The following is a 24,119-nucleotide window of genomic DNA, read 5'->3' on the forward strand; positions in this document are numbered from 1 at the left end:
CGGTGAGCGGTTCCTGATCACGTGTTTGCCGTTATCCAAAGAATAATGGCGATCACGTAAAAGTTAAAAAAAGGGGAAGGTTCATCTCCCCTCACCGATGCGATCGGTGAGAGGAGATAAAACTTTTTACCAGAGGCCTCCATATTTGCACCCCGACGCAATCTTCTTCCGTGAACTTTCCCGTATTCTGCACATGCGACCGCCGGCAAAACACCGGACACATGCGCAGGAGTCAGGGAGCCCAGGAAACGTAAAATCTCCTTGCTCTCGGCGACCAACGGTCACAGAGAGCCTGGAGCAGTGACGGGTGGCCTCGTTGAACAGTGCCCGGACACGTGAAAAAATGGTAGCGATCTACCTTTGGCCGGTCTCACATGACCGGATACGCATTACGGATTCCGCATGCATTTGATTAGCGATAATACGCAGATCAATCGCATTGGATTGCACAATTCCGCTTAGCGGGTTGGAATTGTGTAATCCACTCGCAGAAAAGAGAATGCAGCAGGTTCTATCTTACCGCGGATATCCGCAACATAGAGCCCATTGTGCTCCATGGTCATGGATATACCAGCAGCCCATACGCAACTACGTTGCATACGGGCTGCGAGTACCCGGGTCATCGCTAAGCGACGGTGCGGGAAATACAAACAACAACAAAAAAAAGTGTACTGCGCATGACCGCCCGTGTAAGTACGCAGTTATGCGCAGTACATTACGCGGCCGTACGCAGGGTCACAGCCGGGCTCACAGCTGGGATCCGCTGCGGGCCTCCACAAGCGGATTCCACCTACGGCTGCCTGAGCCCGGCGTTATTCAGACCGCTACCTGTAATACGCAATTTACAAGAAGCCCCGGGAACGCTCGCCTTCCTGCAGTTCCAGGAGCAGCTTGTTGAGCGTCTTCTGTGTGAGACCGCCGCACCTCATCAAGCTTACGGAGACTCACGGAACGCCACTTTTTACACCCCATCCCCGCCACTGAGGTCAAAAAATGACCCCCAAAAAGCATGAGAGGAGGGGGGATACCCGATTTTATTGCCCTATGTGCCCATCCCAACCAGCCTCCATAATTACCCGTCTTTGGAAATACTACACAGTTCACATTATTACTTTTATCTAAGATTTGGGGAACGTCGAAAAGGGCGTGGAGGGGGGGGGATTTTAGGGAGTCAATTTTTATTCCGTGCAAATGAGCAATGGGGCCTGGAATGTATTCAGTTGTGCCCTGCAATCCAACGGGTGTTCCCTGCATTATAGACCTAGCCATGTGTCCTGTAAGTAGATTAGGGCCACAATGGGTATGTTTTTGAACACGGGACAAACGGGGGTATCCATTTGGGGGTGAACGTCTTCATTCCTATGTACACTGTACAAAAAAAAAAGTTTTTAAATTGACAAAATTGCCAAAAAAAATGAAAATCGTAATTTTTTCCTTCTGCTTTGCTGAAATTTAGTCAAATACTGTGGGGTCAAAATACGCAGTACACCCCTAGATGAATTCGTTAAGGGGTCTAGTTTTTAAAATGGGGATATTTGTGGGGGTTCTTTATAGTTTTGGACGCTCAATGGCTCTACAAGTGGGCAATGGGGCCTGGAATTTATTCCGTTGTACCCTAAAATCCAACGGGTGCTCCTTCCATTATAGGCCTAGCCATGCGTCCTTTAAGTAGATTAGGGCCACAAGGGGTATGGTTCTGAACACGGGACAAACAGGGGTATCCATTTTGGGGTGAAAGTCTTCATTCCTATGTGTGCTGTACAAAAAAAACAGTTTTTAAATTGATACAACTGCCAAAAAAATGAAAATTGTAATTTTTTTCCTACTGCTTTGCTTAGATTTATTCAAAAATTGTAGGGTAAAAATACACAGTACACCCCTAGATAAATTCGTTAGGGGGTCTAGTTTTCAAAATGGGATCATTTGTGGGGGTTCTCTGTCGTTTTGGCCACTCAAGGGCTCTACAAGAGGGCAATGGGGTCTAAATCACCCTTATGCTAAATTTCTGTTCTGAAAGCCACCAACTACACCTTTCATTTTGGGCCCCGTTGTGCATCCAGACAAAAGATTAGGGCCACAATGGGTATGTCTCTGAATACGGGAGAAACAGGGGTATCCACTTTGGGGTGCAAGTCTTCATTCATGTGTGTGCTGTACCAAAAAAGCAGTTTTTAAAACGACAGAATTGCCAAAAAACGAAAATCACAATTTTATCCTTTTGCTTTGCTTCAATTCATTCAAAAACTGTGGGGTCAAAATGGTCAGTACACCCCTAGATAAATTCGTTAAGGGGTCTAGTTTTCAAAATGGGGTCACTTGTGGGGGTTCTCTTTGATTTTGGCCGCTCAAGAGCTCTACAAATGTGCTATGGGGCCTAAAACGCCTTCAAGGAAAATCTATGTTCTGAAAGCCACCGACTACTCCTTTCGTTTTGGGCCCCATTGTGCATCCAGACATGAGATTAGGGCCACAATGGGTATGTCTCTGAACACGGGAGAAAGAGGGGTATCCATTTTGGGGTGAAAGGCTTCATTCATGTGTGTGCTGTAGAAAAAAAGCTGTTTTTAAAATGACAGAATTGACAAAAAAATGAAAATCACAATTTTTTCCTTTTGCTTGGCTTGAATTCATTCAAAAACTGTGGGGTCAAAATGGTCAGTACACCCCTAGATAAATTCGTTAAGGGGTCTAGTTTTCAAAATGGGGTCACTTGTGGGGGTTCTCTTTGGTTTTGGCCACTCAAGAGCTCTACAAATGTGCTATGGGGCCTAAAACGCCTTCAAGCAAAATTTATGTTCTGAAAGACACCGACTACTCCTTTCATTTTGGCTCCCGTTATGCATCCAGACATAAGATTAGGGCCACAATGGGTATATTTCTGAACACGGGAGAAATGGGGGTATCCATTTTGGTGTGTAAATCCTCATTTTCATGGGCTCTATAGGAAAAAAATATGTCTTTAAAATGACATATTTGCAAAAATATGAAATTTTATTTTTTCTCCCCTAAATTGAACTAATTCCTGAAAAAAACTGGTGGGGTCAAAATACTCATGACACCCCTCAGTGAATACAATAAGGGGTGTAGTTTTTAAAATTGGGTCATTTGTGGGTGTATCTATTATTCTGACACTTATGAGCCTTTGCAAACTTGGCTTGGTGCAGGAAAACAAAGTGCTCCTCAAAATGCTGAAAAGTAATGTTAAATTTGTACGTCCTCTAAATGGTTAAAAAAAACACAAAAGTTTTTCAAGTGTGCATTCAGAATAAAGTAAACAGATGGAAATACATATCTTATCAAAAATTTGTACAGTATGTTTGGACATATTTGAGATATTACGGTTGAAAATGTGAAAAAATGACAATTTTTTCAAAATTTTTCCAATATTGGTACTTTTAATAAATATACACAAATAATATCGGTCTCTTTTTACAATCTAAATGAAGTACAACATGTGGCGAAAAAACAATGTCAGAATCACTGGGATATGTAAAGCCTTTACGGAGTTATGCCACGTTGAACGACGCATGTCAGATTTTCAAAATTTGGCTCCGTCACTAAGGCGCAAACAGGCTTCGTCACTAAGGGGTTAAAGAAGATCTATCACGTCATCTGATAAGTAGGATAGGCTGCATACATTTACATCTCTGCTAACCCCAACACCATTTTTCTTACCCAGCACTGGTCTACTGTCAAGTAGAAGGTCTCTAGCATGCAGTGTCAATGAAATGTAATGTCATGGAGTCGGAGTGATAGCTGCAATAAAGATATGGCTCGACAGGTCCTCTTTAAGGGATAGAAATCCTGACTGCCTTCATCCATCACTGGGGGTTTATACGCATTTTTTAATGAATGTAATAATTGATGCCCCTCCTAGTTTTAGCAGAAGTTTTACATAACTTATTATAAATGGTATGGGGATAGGATTCTAGGTAAGTGCACCCCTGTCTATAAGAAACAATATGTAATATTTAACCTAAAAGAGACTTTTCATCCTTTACCTCTTATTCATGCTTTTCCAGATGCACATTTCATGCCTCTCAAAATAAAAACCAGCGTAGTAGTCGAGATAACTAGAAGCAAACACTGTAAATACATGTCACCTTTACAATTATCAGGGCCCAGCATTCTAGAATCTCATATTTGTTTCATGACATGTAAATCCAGTGGCTCAATCAATATTGCTTTCTGATGGGTTTCTGAGCACTGGTGTTTATATCCATAAAAATATCTAAATTATCAGCTTGAACGAGATAAGATGAAAAAGCGTTATTTTTCCATCCCCCCAAAAAACGGAAACCTGACGGGATGGAAATAAGGGGAATCCTTTCCATTTGCTTTACGTTTTTTCAAACCCCATTGAAATCCATGGGGAACCAGATGGATCCTTTTTTTTTCAGTTTTATTTCTGTTTCTCTCATTCAAAAATGGAGCAGAGAGATAGAAACCCTGAACTGAGACCTAATGTAGGTGTGAAAGCTGCCTTATAAAGTCTTGTTGCTATGGGTAACAAGAACAGTTTTGTCAGTTTTAATAAATGAGGCCCATATTGCTGGAATCTGGAACCAGACGAGGTGAGTAGCAATGGCCATGCAATCTCCATAGACAAATATTGGGAGTAGATTTGTTTGTACTGAAAGGCTCAGGAACTGTAAACATAAATTGCCACCGTTGCCACTAATTAGTTTATGAATTTTCTTATTGAATAGATCTGTGCCAGGCAATTGCAAGGGCTCATTCACGTTGCTGATTTTCACATCCATGTGCTTTACATGTTTGCAACAAACTGCACACTAACTCACTACAGTCAACTTAGAAGTCTGATTTCGCCAGTGTGAAGGAGCCCGGACTCTCCCTAGTGGCGCTGTTGGCTGGGGCACAACAACTCGGCTAGACTTAACATAGAAACTTTGACCTGGCCTGACAGGTCACTCAATGTATCAAACTCAAATTTCCGGTGGTGGTGAGGATGTCACAAATCTAATGACACCAAAATCATCCACCAAAGGTCACACAACGGGGTCAAAGTGTGGTGCAAGAAAAAGCCTGCAGGCTCTTTTATATTAAATATATAAGCACAAATAAAACACTACATACTAACTTTTGCATTTCCTCCACTTCAAAAAGGCATGGTAAAGTTCCCTGGTGCAAGCACCGAGTTATGACTGACTCGTTGGGTAATGTCACATCGTGATATTTTCTAGGCAGACTTTTTTACGGGGTGGTTTGCCATTGCCTTCCCCATTCATTTACCCCCTAGCAAGCTGGGTACTCTTTTTACTGACTTTGGAAGGATGGGTCAACCTTGAGCCGGCTACCTGACCCAAGCGGGGATTGAACCCACAACCTTCAGGTCGTGAGCAAGAGCTCAGGACTGTATTTCTGCTGCCTTAGCATGCTGCGCCACTTCAATAAAGTTGTACAATATGCTTTTCATTGGATTACAATTATTAATCACTAAATTTGATGGGAATTGCGCCTACACTTGCCAACTCTGGCTGCTGCAGTACAGGCATTGCAACCTGTTTCCTGCGCTGTCTGTATTGACAGGAATCAGATGATTAACTGGAATCTCCATCTGTATTCATAACCAATGCAAAGGATAGGTCATCATTAGAAAAAATGCTCAAAGTGCTGGAAAACCCCATTAATCGCCTAGGTTTTTTTTTTTCCACTGGATATGTAGATGGGATTTTAGTTAAATGGGACTTGTCAGGACTAGCCAAATGAGCATGTTTGTCTACTTCCAACACCCCCATTCAAATGTATGGAGAGAGACAGCCCATACTCCTCCTGCTCTCCTGCTGAAAATGGAGCCCCTGGTTTTCTGCAACAATGGGTATCTCAGAAGTCCGACTCCCACCCAACCTAATTGTCATATTATAAAAGTGAAGATGAGTTTACACCTTGCTTTTTAAAATAATATTTATCAACTGCTATATTTAACAAATGACTGCAGATTATCAATGATATCTTCTTCTCTTGCAGTGCCCTTTTACATGGAACGACTGTTGAGTGCTTAAGTGCCAGATATCATTCCAATGATCATCGCTCCAGTGCTTATACTGAGGGTGACGTCATCACAGGTCCTGCATCCTTGTGCAGATTACAGGTGGACTACAAACCCACTGTGGCCTCAGTTGCTATGGAATACTAACAAGCACCCAGCCGGACAGCAGCCGTGTGCGTACAGGACCTGTGATGTCACCGTCATGTGTTCAGGGGCAGAGCATGTAACTCCCTCACTGAGAATGAAGGACCTTTGATGACATCACCATCATGTGATCAGGAGCAAAGCATGTAAGCCACTCACAAACCCACTCACTCACTCACGCACGGACAGGTCATCAATAGTATTTTGATAACAAATGACAATAGCACTAGCTAGTAATCTAACTAATACAAACTCTGCATACATGTCCCAGTGTAGTACTATCCCATCAGAAATTACAAAAGTCTCTTTCTGTAGACTTATTGGTATATCCCAGTACTGCATTTATTACATCAGTATTTACTCAGTTCTGTATACTACAGGTTCTAATTATCTTACTTATACAATTACAGATAATAAACTATATGAGATATTCAATTTATAAAATCTAAACGCCGACTATATGTCTAATGATCATTACACTCTTTTTGAACAGGAAAGAATTCTCTGAGAGCAGGAGCTCAGTACGGAAATATTAAGCTAGCAAGATTCTCTTGAGAATGTTGATCTTACTATACGGTTATTTCTGGTACAGAATTAATTTTTTTTCTCCCTAACAGCTTTGAAATGATTCAGTCGCAAATCTTTCCCATTTAGCCACAGAGTGCTACTGTTTACACATCTGACAAACATTCAGAACCTGCCAAATGGACTTACTTCTGCAAAAACAACAAATTCAACACAGAATTCCTCCCAATCCCGAGAAATATTGATAGTGAGACAGCAATATATCTCATAATCTATTATGAATAATTGAAGAAAGCCTTTCCTTAAATGTGTGAGGTTTTTTCACTCCTTAAAGGGGCACAAAATTTTCAGACAACATATGCTCATCGTCTAGCTTGTGTTAGTATCATCATTTATGTAATATATTTGCATTAAAAATATTGCTGGTTTACCACTGCAAATCATGTTTGAAATAGCTGCTACTAGGGGTCTCCCTTCCAGCATTCCTGCAATCCACTTTCTGTCATTAGGTACAGAGCTTCCATAGTAACATGGCTACAAGGATGTTTCCATAGCAAGAGTGGGAGGGGATATCTTCACAGGCAGCTCCCATGCACTTGCAGGCTGACAGATCTGCAGACACTGTGATAACGATCTCCACAGTCTTTGCCTCTCCTGCTTTTACAGCATTGGGTATGTATTTGTGTGTGTGCACACATTACGCACACATTATAGTGGGTTTACTAACCATTTGGCTAGAATGTCTTTAAATGCCTGATCATCCACTGCCTTCATTCTGCTAAGACCAGAGACAGTACAATGCAGCACAAAAATAAAGGACAAGGAAGTCAGGACAGTGAACTATTGGCAGAACACTAGGTTTGCTACTTGCTCCCTGTTCGTAAGTAGATTAAAAACAGCAGAGCAACAGAAAAATGGGGAAGATATATAACGTAGCAATGCAAATGGGACCTGTGCATTCAAGCAACAAGTTGGATGGGGGCTCAGGTCCAAAATTTGTCCTGGGACCCATTGGACTCTTGTTGTGCTCCCGTCGTAACACCAGAAAAAAGAATGAATATCTGTTTAATGCGCTAATTTTAAAGCTGATTAACATGGGCTCCCTTTTTTTTATGCTGGTGAACAGAGGTTCATCGCTAACCACTTAGGCCGGCTTCACACGAGCGTGACGGGCTCCGCCGCGTAATATTCCGCAGTGAAGCCCGTCACGGCGCCCCCCAGAGACCCCATACCTACCAGCGGAAGATAGCGTGAAGACGCTTCCCCGCCCACCGCCGTCGCGTCATGTGACACGCCCACCGCGTCACATGACGCGGCCGGCCGTGTCACGTGACGCGCCGGCCGCGTCATATGACGCGCGGCGGTAGGCGGGGAAGCATTTTTTCACGCTATCTTCCGCTGGTTGCAGCGGGAGATAGCGTGAACGGACGGCTTCCATTGACTGCAATGGAAGCCGTCAGCGCGTACACCCGCGGCAAATAGAACATGCTGCGGGTGAGGACGGGAGATTTCACGGTGCGTAATTCCGCGGTGGAATTACGCATCGTGAGCATTGTGCTATTAGGTTCAATAGAACCTAATAGCAGGGGGCAACGCAGCGGATTTTTGCCGCGGATTTACGCGGCGTAAATCCGTTCGTGGGAAGGAGGCCTTAAGGCATTGAGGCTTGTTCACTTGTAGCATCCTTCCAGAATCATTCAGTTATTTCCCCACACCCTTCTTTGCTAACATTTAAGGGTTTGTGGAAAGGAATTCCCTGCACTAGTCTTCAATATCCATTAAAATAAAGACTGTAGCAAAGCTGAGCTGGGCCTTGCTTCTTCAGGCTCTCTATAGGTGCTTCATGGTCTGCTTCTATTATATGTGCACCTTTGCTCCAGAGTAAGTGCCAAACGTTAATAAGTAGAAGAATACAGGTCCTATTGAGCAATTGATGCTTCAAACTGTTACTGTTTCAGATTGTTGCAATGCATGTTGTGCTAACCGAATGGGGATAGTCTTCCACCATCACTGAACAGATATGTATGTAAAGGCATATCAAATAATAAATTCCAAAATACATAACACAACATTATCTTCATCTGGTTAGTAATGAGCCTTGTGTGGTGTAGAGTGTAAGCTCTTGCCTATGACCTGAAGGTTGCAAGTTTGATCCCTGCATGATTCAGGTAGCCAGCTCAAGGTTGACTCAGCCTTCCATCCTTCCAAGGTCGGTAAAATGAGAACACAGCTTGGTGGGGGGGGGGGGTGATAAGTAATAATTACCTGAAAGCGCTGCAGAATAAGTTGGCGCTATACAAATACCAAGAGTTATTTTATTTAAGTAGCATTTACCCTGGTTTGGCTTGAAGGTTGTCAAGCTGACCGTGAGTTAAACGGTTTAAATAGCAACAACAAAGGAAAAAAATTCAGCTCCTTAAAACACTACTTTTATTTTTCTTTTATTCCAAAAATTCCATAAAATTACAAATGGTAGGTACTGCATAGACATCCTGTTACACGGTACCTACTGTTAGTAATTTAATGGATTTTTTGGAACAAAAGAAGTGTTTTAAAGGAGTCAGCTTTTTCTCTTTGTTGTTCATATCAAATGATAGTCCAATTTTTTTATTATAGCTTCCCCTTGACTCAGATGAAGCCAAGAGGTAAACCCTGGCAATCTAGCTTTAAGAAATGCGTTATTAATGTGCCTTTTACCCATGTTTGTAAGAACAATATACAAGAGAAGTTCTGGAATCATTTATTCTTGCTATCATAGACAATGTTTTTGTTTTCCCAGCACTGGATAATCTCAGCTTCTGAAAGTGGTTATTTCTATCTTGCCCTTGGAGATTCGTACATACCCTCTTTGGGTTTCAGAGATTTCATACATACATTACTACTTGCTCTGCTGGACCGGAGAGTCTGCACATAATCAAAAATGAAGTTTACAAGTGGACATTTCAACATATATTATCATAGTGTTGACGTATCGATCTAATCCTATGACAAATATGTGGAAGAGATATAGAAAGACATTTCTACTGCTAAAACAACCCCATAAACATAGTCTAAAGTGGCGATATACATTAATTAAATTTGATCAAAAAAGACAATTTCAACCAAAACAATCTTTTAGGGGGTGAAACTTTAACAACAAACTTACGCATAATGCATAATGTTATTATATGGCAAAAAGTAGGTAAAGTCCCCTGGTGTGAGCGCTGAGTCTTAACTGACTCCTTCGGTGTTATCACATCATGACTTTTTCTTGGCAGACTGTTTTGAAGGGTTTGCCATGGCCTTCCCCAGTTTTCTTTTTACCCCCTAGAAAGCTGGGTACTCATTTTACTGACCTTTGAATGCTGAGTCAACCTTGAACTGGCTACCTTAACAACGTGGGGATGGAACCTGCAACCTTCAGATCGTGAGCAAGAGCTTAGGACTGCATTTCTGCAGCCTTAACACTCTGCACCACACAAGGCTCTATGGAAAGAAGTAGGCTGTGTTTAAAATTTTCTTAGATTGTAGCTAGTTCATGAAAGATATTTCCTAAAAGAATGTTCCCAGAAAGATCATTTGATCATTGCCTAATGACACTGAACATGTACGGCCATTTTTAAGTACTCTAATGACCAATATGGACTAAAATTGGAGTGGCTATCTCAGTGTAACAATCATTCAACCATCAATCTATTTCTTTGTAATGTGTTTGGCCTCTTTAAATGTATAGCTAAGGGTGCATTCACATTTTAGGGTACATTGCAGGTACATGTTGGGGGATTTAACTCTTTCCAATCCAATTTGTACCCTGGTTTTTCTAGGGGGCTTACTCTTTTTCTGCCATTATATAACGGCGCTATCTGCTGGCTAAAGCCAGTACTGCATGAGGTAACACGTTGGATAGGCTCCGACAGCAGAAAGGCTGACAATATACAGTAAGAGAGCCCTGACGGACATCTTCCAACATCGGAGCTGTACAGCCTTAAATCATAATGCCTTCAGACGTCAGACAGTGGATTGGAAAGGGTTAAACTAAATAAAATAAGTAAAAGTAACATCCTCATAATAGTTTGCATTATCAATATTGGTTACGGCTTTAGTTCATAGCTGTTGTAGTTGTTCTATCAGCATTAAACCTCTTTGCATACTCTTAGCATTTAAGATGTTGAACGAAGGTAATGGAATATTGATTTCTACGTCTGACATTAATAAAAACAAGTCCTGCTGTGTTCACATCTGTGTTGGAGGCTCCATCAGCAGTCTACTTAGCAGATTCCATCTTGTTTGACATAACACGCAGCACTATGCTTACCATCAAAATTGATAGACACCATGGCAGACCCTCATGGACCTCATAACTCAATGGAGTCCATCAGGAACTGTTGGTAATGAATCAAACTAGGATGTAGCTAGGAGTGGCAACCCAGAGTATACGCCATAGACACAGTTAGGATTGAAGGCATGGGTGGCACTCGCGTGGTCGGACAGAGCAGCCTGCCTGACATACAAAGCTGCATGGCACACAGTGTGGTCCTGTCAGTTGAATCAAACAGTTAATTGCTGACACAGTCAGCTAGAAGACTTGCAAATCACTGATCTGTAAGTGAGTCAGTCAGGTCAGCATACCTAGAAGTTAGACAGCAGTTGATTGCTGTGGATCAAGCAAGCTTACGAATTGCTTACTAACAGTGGTACCAAATTGCTTCTCTTTCCAGCAGGATGGTCCATTTTTTCAGTGCAATAGCTGCCCCTTTTAATCGTGTGAAATATGCCACTTGTCTCCACCTCATTCCCAATCACCATTGGCGTTTTCCACAGCAACATTGGGCATAGTAACATAGTAACATAGTATGTAAGGCTGAATGAAGACAATGTCCATCTAGTCCAGCCTGTCTATCCTCCTTTGTTGATCCAGAGGAAGGCAAAAAACCCCAAGGGCAGAAGCCAATTAGCCCTTTTGGGGCAATGTGAAACGAGTTGCAGGTAAGGCGCCTGAGATGCAGGTTATGTGATGGACCAGCAGCTGACAGACAGAGATAGAGGCAGTTTTTTCTTTCAAGCAAATAAACTTCATTAACTTAATAGAAGTTGCGCTTGTAGTACCCATCTGGACCACTGGAGTATGGTCAGCACTTTCTGCTTCCTGCACTGACTGTAGTGACAGTGATCGTAGGAATGAGCAGGTCTTTGGGGATCCAAGCAGCAGGTCCCCACCAATCATATATTGATGTCCTGTAATACCTCTTTAACTCCACATTAAGGAAAGGGGGTTTCCTGAACTAAACTATCGAAGACCCCTACTTTGAAAAACAACTGCGTCTGGTATTGCAACTCTATGTGATAGTTGAATATGACATCATATTCCTCAGAAGATTGCTGCGGCACTCATCCAAGAGCTATGAATTCTTCATTCAATGGGTCAGTTGCCATCCCAGGAGGCGGACCCCTGACAATAAACTATTCAATAATTTAGTTTGGGGAAAATCCCCATAAAGTGTAGCAAACTTTTAAGTGAATTTTCAGAATAAGCTGTCATGTGTGTATACATGAGGAACAACACTTTTATTCTTCATTTTTTAGCTGTTTTTCCTCTGCAGGCTCTATAGCAAATCCTCAGTTTTCCTTGAGTTGATGGGTGAAGGCAAAATAAGTGAAGAAGATATCCTACACCCATATCACTATTTCTTATATACATAAAAACAGTCGCAGCATCGAGTTCATTCTAGAGAAGTACTGAGCAATGTAAGTGTGATTCCAGTAGCTTTGAGACAGTAAAGGTTAGGTGCAGGATATTTTCTCTGATTTCACCTGTACAATTGATTCATGTCAAGTTTGTTGAAAGTTCAGTGACCATTTAAGTAAAATCAGACTTTGTTTAAACTGTGAACATAGCTAAACTTTAATATGACCTTTGTGAAATGTTTTCATGTCACACTGTGTTTCCGGAGTTTGGTCAGATGGGACCCTTCCAGAGATATATGAAAGGCATAGTTGTAAACCCATTAACAAAGTAAACAATTAGGGAGCTTCCTTATCTCTTCTTGCTATAATCCTCAGATGATTTCTTGTCTGAGACATGTTTACAGTTGCTTCAAGTCTACCCAGCCATAAAAAACAGATTAACTGTCACAAAAAGAGCAGTACTGAGAAAGAAAATACTGTAGAGGTAAAAGAAAGGGAAAACATCAGTTCCTATCTGCAAGTATTAAAAACATAGAAAATAAAGGAGATAATACAGGATTTGCAGTCATGAGCTCAAAGATTACATGTAAATTAGTAACTATTGGTCATGATTACTTGAAAGTTATCTTATATTTATACTTACTACTTGCTGCATGGCTGCTTTTTAGCTCAGCCCCATTAAAGGGGTTGTCCCGAGGCAGCAAGTGGGTCTGTACACTTCTGCATGGCCATAATAATGCACTTTGTAATGTACATTGTGCATTAATTATGAGCCATGCAGAAGTTATAAAAAGTTTTATACTTACCTGTTCCGTTGCTGGCGTCCTCGTCTCCATGGTGCCGACTAATTTTCGCCCTCCGATGGCCAAATTAGCCGCGCTTGCGCAGTCCGGGTCTTCTGCAGTCTTCTATGGGGCTCCGTGTAGCTCCGTGTAGCTCCGCCCCGTCACGTGCCGATTCCAGCCAATCAGGAGGCTGGAATCGGCAGTGGACCGCACAGAAGAGCTGCGGTCCACGGAGGAAGAGGCCATCTTCAGCGGTGAGTAGAGAAGTCACCGGAGCGCGGGGATTCAGGTAAGCGCTCCGGTGAGCTTTCTTTACCTCCCTGCATCGGGGTTGTCTCGCGCCGAACGGGGGGGGGGGTTGAAAAAAAAAAAAACCCGTTTCGGCGCGGGACAACCCCTTTAAGGCATGACTGTGATCTGTGACTACAGTAGTTTACCTATGGCATTTACTAGTCTGTGACACACCCTCTGTTTCATCATTGGTTCATAAAGACACACCCTCTGACTCATCATTGGTTTAAAGAAACATGCACCCTGCCTCATCATTGGTTCAGGTTGCTGCTCCCTCCCTCTCCCTATCGCTCTGCCTCATCAGATTGGCTGTAGTGTATAAACAAAATTTTACCACAACTACATGGATAGAGAATTTCAAAGACACAGCCATAAAGTACAGAAAATACCAATAATGTAAAGAATATTCTTAGGTAACAGTAACACACATGCCGAGGAAAACAACCTTAGAAGTGAACAATCTTTCACTTCTAATGTATTTTTTTTTCAGGTTGTGCAGATTTTTATTCTTTGAATACAGTAAATTGATGTATTCATTCCCGTTGCCATGGCTAAATCCCAGGAATGTGTTTACTGCATTATGGACAGGGACATCAGATGATTATTTTGTTGTAATGGAAAAGGGAACAGGAGTTGTCCATAGAAAACAATCAAGTTCCTGTTTTATTTTTCTGCAGACCCCTGAAAATGACAGCTGCAATGTGATTGGTTGCTATGGTAGTGTTCTCCATTTATTTTACGCCAGTTTAGATAAATTCCCCTCATTGGTGTACTTACACAAAAATATTTCTAATTTTTTAAACAAATCGTATTTATAAAATTATGCTTGATTTCACATCATTTAGGCAATTTCAGTGTATTCGCTCATCAAACTTATTTTGTCATTACTTTTTTTATTACTATGTACATTTATGCAGTTTAAAACCTTAACATTTAACAGTGCATGTGCAATAGAAGAACCAACATTTAGAGAATAAAGGATGTTCAGCTGAATTGATATACAGCTTCTTTCAGATTTGCGCTAGAACCTTCGTTTGGAGGCTCCCTCACAGATCCAGCACCAAATACCAGAAGAAAAAGTACTGCATGCAGGACTCTTATCTGGAAAAGGCCAGTCAGCGGAACAGAAACTGAACGGACCTCCATTATAGTCAATGGGGTCCATTTGGCGTTGTTCGTTTCTGTCATAAGATCCGTTTTGCCATGGGATTCTCCCTAATGGAGTAGGAAAATGGAACCCCCATTGCAGATATGAAAGCAGCCTAAATCAAACAAGTTCAGAAGAAAGAGCTGGATACATAACTTGGATCCTATGGATAGTCCAGACTAACATCAGCAAACAGTGTATCTATGTGATGGACTGACATCCCTGTAGATGGCTTCAGGCGCAGTAGTTCATGCTGCACTGTACATATCTCTGTACATAGCCATGACAAGAAGATGAAAAACATTAATTGTTTACACTGCTGAAGGCATTCAGGTTACTGCAAAATAGTGCAAAATAGAAAAAAAAAGTAGCATATACGGTACTGCAGTGTATTTATATCACTGAGCAGCTGTCTGGGCTCCCAAATTCTAATGAAATTGCATGAATTTAACCTCAGTTATGAGATAAGGTCTGTGCCACCTTCATTCAATACGAAAAGACTAATTAGTAATAATGGAAAGCTATCCATATTCTACAGTAAGCATATACAGCATGTATCTGTAAGGGAGTATTGTTTCCTTCAATTGTTTCATTGTTCCTATGATGTTCATTGTAATGATACCTGCAGCTTTAAGAGAGGATGGGAAGGAAGAGCAGCTCCTCGAGCAAGAAAGGCATTGGAAGGAGTGAGACAAGCAGCTAAGCTGTAGTATGAGACTACGGTGTGCAGTAAATGCCCTACGGGCATGTACCCCACGTCTGTGAGGAGAGATTCGGAGGAGGCCAAGTTCCAGAAAGACAGTTGTCTCATAGTTTCCCACGGAACTTCCAAAGTTTGATAATCTTGGTATCTGGGTAAGCAGCAGGATTGATCTTGTTAACCAGAAACTTCTATCACCCAATAAACTAGTACAGACTACTGGATTCGAATCATCCAATAAGCGGGTAGAGATTATAAGACACATTTTTCCAGGAAACAGAAGTTTTAGGATTATTATCTGTGTATGTATTGTTCGTTAATGTTATTGAGCATCCATGTTATCTTCCAGACCTATCCTTGGAGTCTCTGCGTTACCGCTACCAATCAAGTGTATTTTCATATTCGGTCTACTCCTAAACCACTCTGGCCAGAACTGTTGCCCCTGCCTTAGTATGTGGGTAGGGGTAATATGGTGACTCTGAAAGAACTGGGTCTGGCACTCCCAGCCTCAGAAGTGCAACAGTTGACCACACCACAGATTGATTCACCTGTGCCATTGGAAGAAAGGGGAGACCCTGAGTCCAAACCCTGTGCCGTCTCACATATATATTAAAAGGGAACCTGTAAGTAGATTTTCGGAGAACAAACCAACAACATGATATTATCATTCTTGGCATCTGGGTGGTCCCGATGTGGTGAAGAGTCACGGTGTCCTGGCTATTAACATGTTTATTCTACCTTGATTGACATCGAGGCTGGTACTTTGACATCAGTGCTAGCTGTGTCGAGCAGGACGCAGAATAGACATGCTAATAGCCAGATATCTTTGGCTTAGTGTTGCTCTGTTTTAGTATGTTTTTATGCAGCATAATAGCCAATTCTATCATGGGCATTTTTAAAAAAGGTATCATCCATCACTATAACATTACGCTATTGGTTTACTCTCCAAAAACTTAGTGCCGGGTTTCCTTTAACTGCCAAATTATATAAAAGTTACCACATTATATTTTCACTTACAATTATTTTCCATTTATGTTTCTCGGCCAAGAGGATTTTATAGTTCCTTTTATGTCTATTTGCTATGACAAACAGAACCATTCTTTCCTTACTCTGCTTTTTTTGGTCATGTGCCCTCTGACGCAGATGTAAACAGAGCCTTCTTCACTCCAGATTGTGACGGCAAAGCTTCACTGATAAGTACGTACGGTACATTTCTGGGGGCCATTATTTCTGTAACATGTTTGCTTTCTTTTTTTGAGTTCCTGTCGTGTTTTACCTCTAGTAGCGCAGATCACTTATACAATTATACTGAAAAAAAATGTTTTTCCTTTGTACTGAACCAACTGCAGTAACTAGTTCCTTTTTATTAGGCAGCTAGAAGAACCCCCCTCCCTGCACACTGCTATAAACAGGGATGGGCTCATGCTTTTACATAAAGGTGATCACACAGGGATTGAAGAGGCTAATGTGCTAAGTACCTTGAACGTTGTAGGGTCGACATTAATACTGTGTTTAGTAAAAACTGGCATTTATTAGAGCAACATCTTTTTATATCACAAGACGCATTATACTAAGACTAACAAATCTTCTGAAAGTAGCGTAAGCTTTATGGCAAGTTATAACTTGTCAAACAGTGACTCTTTGTACAGTAAAATCATGCCTTATGAATTTGCATCATAGCTGTGGCTTACACCCATGCCACCTCTAGGTGAAGTTATTGAAAAGCTTCATTAGTAGTTTCAAGAATAGTGCAATTATTTGGTAAATACTCAATGCAATCCCATCTAATGTGCCCATACATATTGGATGAATGTTGGTTGAACCTGCACATACCGTCTGACCATCTAATATGTATAGGGTACCTCCCATCTTCCCACCAACAGCAGATGTCGCAGAAAAGAAAGTTATTAGAATGTGGTGGATTTTGACATGCTCAACCCTATGGGAGATAAGCCACTCATCAAGGAAACCCTTTTTTTTACAAAGAACTCTGCTGCAGATCCAGCATTTATAAGCTGGATCTCAAAAGCTGGCTTGCCCAGTCAAATTTCCCGAAGGGTGTCCATAGTTGTAACAGGTCAGTCAGAGCAGGGGCTATTTTAGGAGAGGGGCTCTCTGTTTTTGCTCATAGAAGGTTGTCTAAAGTGGGGCTTTCGTCGTGTTGCATTTCCATTTAAGACTTAATTAAGTAATAAATGTGATACTTGTTTCTAACTAGCCTTAATGTGATGCTTTGAGTTACCGTGAACAGGGCAGTATTAGAAAGTATGTTATCACTGCTCACCTGCTCCAAAAAATATCCAACAAGCAATTATGTATGTAGTTACTCTCATACCCTTCAAAACACCAATTTCCATACACAATTCTGCATTAATGATGTTTTGGTAGTTCTGTTTTTTAACAAGTGGGTTAATAAATTGTATATCACTTACATTACCTAGTAAGAATTCTGTACATTGCAGGACCAGTGAGGAGGTAAAAGTATTCAGTCCATGTAGATGTAATTAGAAAGCAACTAATTATTCACTCTTCTAACGGTGGCTCTCTGCAGTGATCATCTTACAGTATTCCTGCTGTTTCTCATTAAAATAAATGCCAAAATTTAATACAGAAACGGTTCTGAGTTCTGCACATACAAATGTGAAATTTAGATTCCTGAAGCTTGGCACACCATTCCCCCCCCCCCCCCCCCCCTCCATTGCAGTTATATGTCAATTAGCTATGCACTGGAGTAATGCTGTGTGCCTATGCAATTCTTGTACCATCTGTACATCATTAAAACTGACACACGGTATACGGTTCAACACATACTGTATATTCACTCCAGATATTCGGTAGTAATAAAAATTTATTTTTAGGGTTAATACTTAAATAGTGTAATTTCTAGAAAAAATAATAGCACATAATATACTAGGCAGACTAATGGTAGCTGGTGGGTATGTGCCCCACATCCTGGGTGCATGGGAGTTAACCAGCCACTCTGACCAGGCCAGAGCATTTAAATACAAGTATTGTATAGCAAAATGTACTCATCAGCCTTGTAGGAGTTAATACGTTTTTTTAATTTATTTTTTGAACAGTTTTTTATCTGAACCGAAATATGAAGACATTTCCTCCTGATAACAAGTGGTAGATTGGAGTGGTAGATACTCATTATGTATTTTCAGCGCAGCAGAGACACCTGCACAAAGCTTAACACATTAAGTTTTGTCTGGACTGGCATCTCCCAAGGGTGCATTTAAATGGGTCAGGCATCTTAGCTTATCATTTTCGAGCTCTCCCTCCAACATTTATTCCTGGCAAAGTCTCTATATAAAAGATGTAATAGTATCAATGTATCTGAGTGTTAGAGAAAAGACCAATACATTGCACTACGTTTGCAAGAAGAAAGTAGATATTGCTATTTATGACACTTGAAGAATTTGTAATTCTCTATAGAACTTCTCACAGCTCAGTTACATCGTCTCAGATGCCTCGGCTATTACATCAGTCTATAGATTAGGTTCTTAGGAGTTGCAAACCACTAGCTTCCTGAGCATGTCATAGTTCCTCTTAAATGTCATTTGTCATCCAGTGATAAGGAGGTACATGCAATTCTAAAAAGAAACAGATGGAAATCACAATGCCATGATAAATATGGAGGCTTTACAGGATATAATGAAATATAGCTTTAAAATATCATTAAACCAAATCACGTCATAGTTTCATAATGAGCTGTGCGCTTTGGCAGGAATAACAAATAATAGAAGAATGACAGTAAAATGGCATTTACAGTGGTTTACTACAGAAAGTCAATACTTGTGCTATTTACCGTATGCCACTTCTATATAAAAATCAACATAGGAAAATGCATCCCAGATGCTGGCTATATGTGCTTCACACGGACTGCGTCTTCCAAGGACTCCTGGCTTCTCGGAGGGATCTGTCATAAGGTAAACCTGCAAAGAAAGAATTCCGTAGCTGGCAGTTAATGAAAAGGACAATGAGAGTCACAGATAAGAAGAGAAGGACAAAGAGGATGATATAAGTCATCAGGTCCGGTTTGTTGATCTCCCCTTCCTTCAGTACCCTGGCTGTAGACATGTAGAAGGCTGAGGAGCTGACTGGTCTTTGTGTACTGCTTAGGTAAGGGGTGTTAGTCTGGAGCATGATCTGGGCTTCAGTTGCACTGCTGGAGTTTAGTAGCATCTCTCCATACATGATCATAGTGATGAGATGGTCTTCACAGTCCTTCAATGTACCTGAGAAGTCTTCATCTTTTCCAAAGACTGTGCTAGATTATAGAAACCCAGCTCCATCCTGCTCCAAGAGATTGTATCCCGAGTAATCCAGAGGTTTGTCCCAAAGATCTTTCACGAAAGCCTTTCCAAAAATAAGAATGAAGAAAATCTCCTGTGCTTCTCCTTTAAGACTATTTCAGCTCCAGTTCCAGGAATGATTGGAATATCAATGTAAACATATTAAGACCCCAAAATAGTATAATGCTGCTGTGACTCTTGGAGTACACCCCATGCTGGTTAGGTAGGTGTGAGTACCTTCAGTACAGTATTACAACAGAGACAATCACATCCATGTAGTATGTCATATCCATGTCAGCCAGATCTCTGGGGCATGTAGAACAGCCAGCTGCTTAATAATAAATGCAATGACTTGCTAGCTGCAGGGTTCCTCTTACACACAGCTGCTTTAAACTGTTGCAATTGTTCCTCCAGACTCCGATAATAATATGCTCAGGTTCACGCTACTTATTAAACTTCACGTCTCAATGCAATCCTCTTCAGAGAAGACGTCTCAAGGAAGGGTAGATTGCAAAATGCTCATAATCCAAGTAGCAAATAATCCATGTCCTTTTTAATGCACTGTATAAAGTTGCCTGAGCGTTGTGGTTTGCAGCCCAGACTCCAGCAGTGTGAGCAGACACTGTACATATACACTAGCATGTGACCAGCTGCGGAGCCTCATTGCAGGCAGCAGGGGAGCTTTGTGCACCACAGTGCTGAATCTCTCTGGGCGATGCCATATCTCACAGCTTCCTGATATTAAAATGAAATAAACATAGGGATTTAATCACCTATTTGCTTTCGTGGTCTTTTGCCATGTATTAGTGGTTAACACTGGGGGCAAGTAATGATTTTCTGGAGAGTCACCAGCACCATCTACAGATTGGCAATCAGCATGTTAATTCTATTTAATCAAACCGCTTTTAAACGGCCATTTAGATTTGGCGCGATGCCAGGCATTTCTAAATCTCTTAACTCCTTAGCACTTTGTAATACAGTAAATGGCCGTGGTTTCATGCATATTTCTGTATCCTGTAAAAGCGATAAATGCTGTATATTGACAGTGTGCTGGCTGAGAGATAACTCATTGCATACGGCTTATAGCCTGGATTTAATACCCACGCATGGAAACATTGTATTTTTTTATATTTGTTATGCAGAAGATACAAATAACTTGCATATGTTTGTTAACAAAGTTACCCATATGTTTCATCATAAAGTAGGACTCAGATGGCCTTTTCTTGTTTTTGGCATGTTTTGGAACTTATTGAAATGATGACTATTTTATCCACATCCTTATGGTGCTTTACACAAATACAGTTCTTGCTGAAAACAACAATTAAACCCTCGTATAAGGGCTTAAACAGACAAACGAGGCATGGCCATACGTACAAAATCTCGCCCGTATAAGGCAATGAAACGAAGCCATTGATTTCAATGGCTTCGTTCAGACGAACATCTTTCTGCCACTCGCTCAAAATCTTAGTACAAGAAAAGATAGGACTTGCCCTATGTTCATCCGTGTTAGGGCGCCCACCCACTGGCGTTTGCGATTTTCGTGCGTGAAAAACGCGGCGTTTTCGCGGCGTTTTTGCGGCTTTCCCATTAATTTCCATTGACTTTCATGGGTGCATTAGGAGAAAAATAAGGACACATATGCAACTGACAGTTCCTATGTTAAAAATCGCAACGCAACGCAAAAAAAAACGCCAGTGGACAGGAGTACATTCAATTCTAATTGCTCTTGAGAAAAAACGCAAAACGCAAAGAAAAAAAAATCGCCAGTGGGTGGGCGCCCTTACACAGAAAGGTACCATAGAAGTCTATGGCAGATTAAAAAAGAAGGAGGGGGAGGGAGTTATTCTGTGTACAACACTGGCAAAAGAAGACAGCTCATCCTAATTTGGCATTTAATTGCCATTGCATTACACAGAAAGGGTGTAACACGCTAGCGTGCAAACTGGCACTTCAAGTGCAAAAATAGCACTACTATATGCTGGCATGTACCTATCAGGCTGTTTCTTGTCATCTCCCAACCTAGTTCATATGCAAACACGATCCTTAGTAGCAAACGTATTTGCGCATACACTCATCTGAAACCGCCCCCTTAGTGGGCAGACTCTCTAAGGCTGTGCTCACATCTGCATTACATGACTTCTTTGCAGGGTTCTTCGAAAAATGCAGGAAAAAAATAGCACAGCATTGAAAAAAAATTGTCACAACTTTGTTTACACCCTAAGGCTTTATTCCCACGAGCGCATATCGGGCGTCGTTTTCACGGGCAGCCGATATACGCTACGTTGGCAGAGGAAAATATGGTAAATGGGCACATAAATCAAACGTTTGTGTGCCCATTCAGAAGGCCTGGTGAGCCCATTTTCCCTCCCTCCCCATCGCAGGCTCACCTCTTGTTCCTCCTCTCTCATTCTGTGCAATGGGAGGGGGCGGAGCCAAGCACTAGTCCGCCCCGCCATCTCCCATTGATGGCTATGGACAAAGGGCGGGGAGAGGGTGGGAGTTTAGCTAATCTGGCTGCTAATGCCTGGCTAATCTAACTCTTCCCTGTTAGGCCGGGCTCACACGGCAGATTCCAATTGCGGAATCCGCGATTGACGTTCACGAGGAGGATCTGTGGCAAAATGTGGGCCTTAAAAGCATGTAAGCAAAGGGCCAAAGCCATAGTTGCATTTCACCATGGCTTCAGCTGGGGCAGACAAAGATGAAGCTGAGATGAAATCAAAGTATGGCCGCCATCTTGGTTGGTAATACTATGTAGTCGATGGGTTACTTTACTGTCAGCATTTTATTAATTTAATTATCTATAAGCAAGACTTAGCTAGTATTGCAGATGCACTTTACATTGATTGAAATTAAAAGCGCCAAAATTGGGAAAAAAATTTTAAAATTGTCATTGTCTCAAATATGTGCATGCATACCGTACAACATTTTGATGAGATATATATTTCCATCTGTTTACTTTATTCTGGAAGCACATTGGAAAAAATTCAGTTTTTTTTTAACCATTTAGGAGACAAAGAAATTTAACATTGATTATAAACATTTTGAGGAACACTTGTTTTTCTACATCAAGCCAAGATTGCAAAGGCTCATAGGTGTCAGATTGATGGATATCCCCACAAATGACTCCATTAAAAAAATACACATTTTAATCTATTCACTGAGGGGTGTCATGAGTATTTTGATCCCACAGTTTCTTTTCAGGAATTAATGCAATTTAGAGGAGAAAAAATTTAATTTCATACTTTTGCAAATATGTCATTTTAAAGACAAGATTTTTTTTCTATAGTGCACATAAAATGAGGATTTGCAGAAAAAGCCAAAAATACAATACCTGAAGGTCTGCAAAGCAGACACGGTCGCCATAGGCACGATTGCCATAAGGCAGGCACAATCGCCACCGGCACAATCGCCGTAGGGCAGGCGCAATGGCCGTAAGCCCTGGAGATATGCAGTCAGCCAGACAATAATATGGAGGAGCAGCTTGTTCTTGGCAGGCTAATATGCAGTCACCCACTCAACCCAGCCCAGATTGGGGAGGAGTGACTGCATATACTAATAGCCTGCACATGTGAACGATACCAAAGATGTCAGCCATAGATGGGTGGTGACCCACCATACAGGATATCAACCCTGGCTGATATGACAGCGGGTTGCCCTGTATCTCTAAAATGGGTCACACTGGCTGACATCTTGGGCTCCCCCACCAACTAGCAAACTACATACAAAAATACTAATGCATACTAATAAAATGCGGGTGTTGGTACTGCATTTTGGCCAAAACGCATAGGCTGACGGGCCGCGCCGAGGCCACACCGCTTCCGTCAGTACCTACGCTAACTCACTATAAATTACATAAAATCACAGAGGTGAGGGGAAAAAAAAACAAAACAGACATTATTCACAGAAAAAGCCAAAAATACAATACCTGAAGGTCTGCAAAGCAGACACGGTCGCCATAGGCACGATCGCCATAAGGCAGGCACAATCGCCACCGTCACAATCGCCGTAGGGCAGGCGCAATGGCCGTAAGCCCTGGAGATATGCAGTCAGCCAGACAATAATGTGGAGGAGCAGCTTGTTCTTGGCAGGCTAATATGCAGTCACTAATAGCCTGGCTATTAGTATATGCAGTCACTCCTCCCCAATCTGGGCTGGGTTGAGTGGGTGACTGCATATTGGCCTGCCAAGAACAAGCTGCTCCTCCACATTATTGTCTGGCTGACTGCATATCTCCAGGGCTTACGGCCATTGCGCCTGCCCTACGGCGATTGTGCCGGTGGCGATTGTGCCTGCCTTATGGCGACTGTGTCTGCTTTGCAGACCTTCAGGTATTGTATTTTTGGCTTTTTCTGTGAATAATGTCTGGGTTTTTTTTGTTTTGTTTTTTTTTCCCCTCACCTCTGTGATTTTAAAATGAGGATTTGCACTCCAAAATGGATACCCCTGTTTGTTCTGAGTTCAGAAACATACCGATTGTGGCCCTAATCTTATGTCTGTATGCACAACATGGCCCAAGCAGAGAGATTTTTAAATTACCCCGGTAATCCGCGGT

General features: G+C 41.6%; 1 protein-coding gene across 1 annotated transcript; it reads right to left on the reverse strand.

The window, feature by feature from the left end:
- Window positions 1-17,982: 17,982 nt before the first annotated feature.
- On the reverse strand, window positions 17,983-20,254 carry SMIM32 (small integral membrane protein 32). The gene is made up of 2 exons (XM_066591131.1): window positions 19,078-20,254; window positions 17,983-18,862 (listed from the first exon to the last, which is right to left on the reverse strand). Exon 1 carries the CDS (start codon window positions 19,470-19,472, stop codon window positions 19,143-19,145), a length of 330 nt encoding a protein of 109 aa, XP_066447228.1. The 5' UTR covers window positions 19,473-20,254; the 3' UTR covers window positions 17,983-18,862; window positions 19,078-19,142.
- Between the last annotated feature and the right edge of the window lie 3,865 nt (window positions 20,255-24,119).

The sequence above is a fragment of the Eleutherodactylus coqui genome, chromosome 2 (genome assembly GCF_035609145.1).
Source record: "Eleutherodactylus coqui strain aEleCoq1 chromosome 2, aEleCoq1.hap1, whole genome shotgun sequence".
Lineage (NCBI taxonomy): Eukaryota > Metazoa > Chordata > Amphibia > Anura > Eleutherodactylidae > Eleutherodactylus > Eleutherodactylus coqui.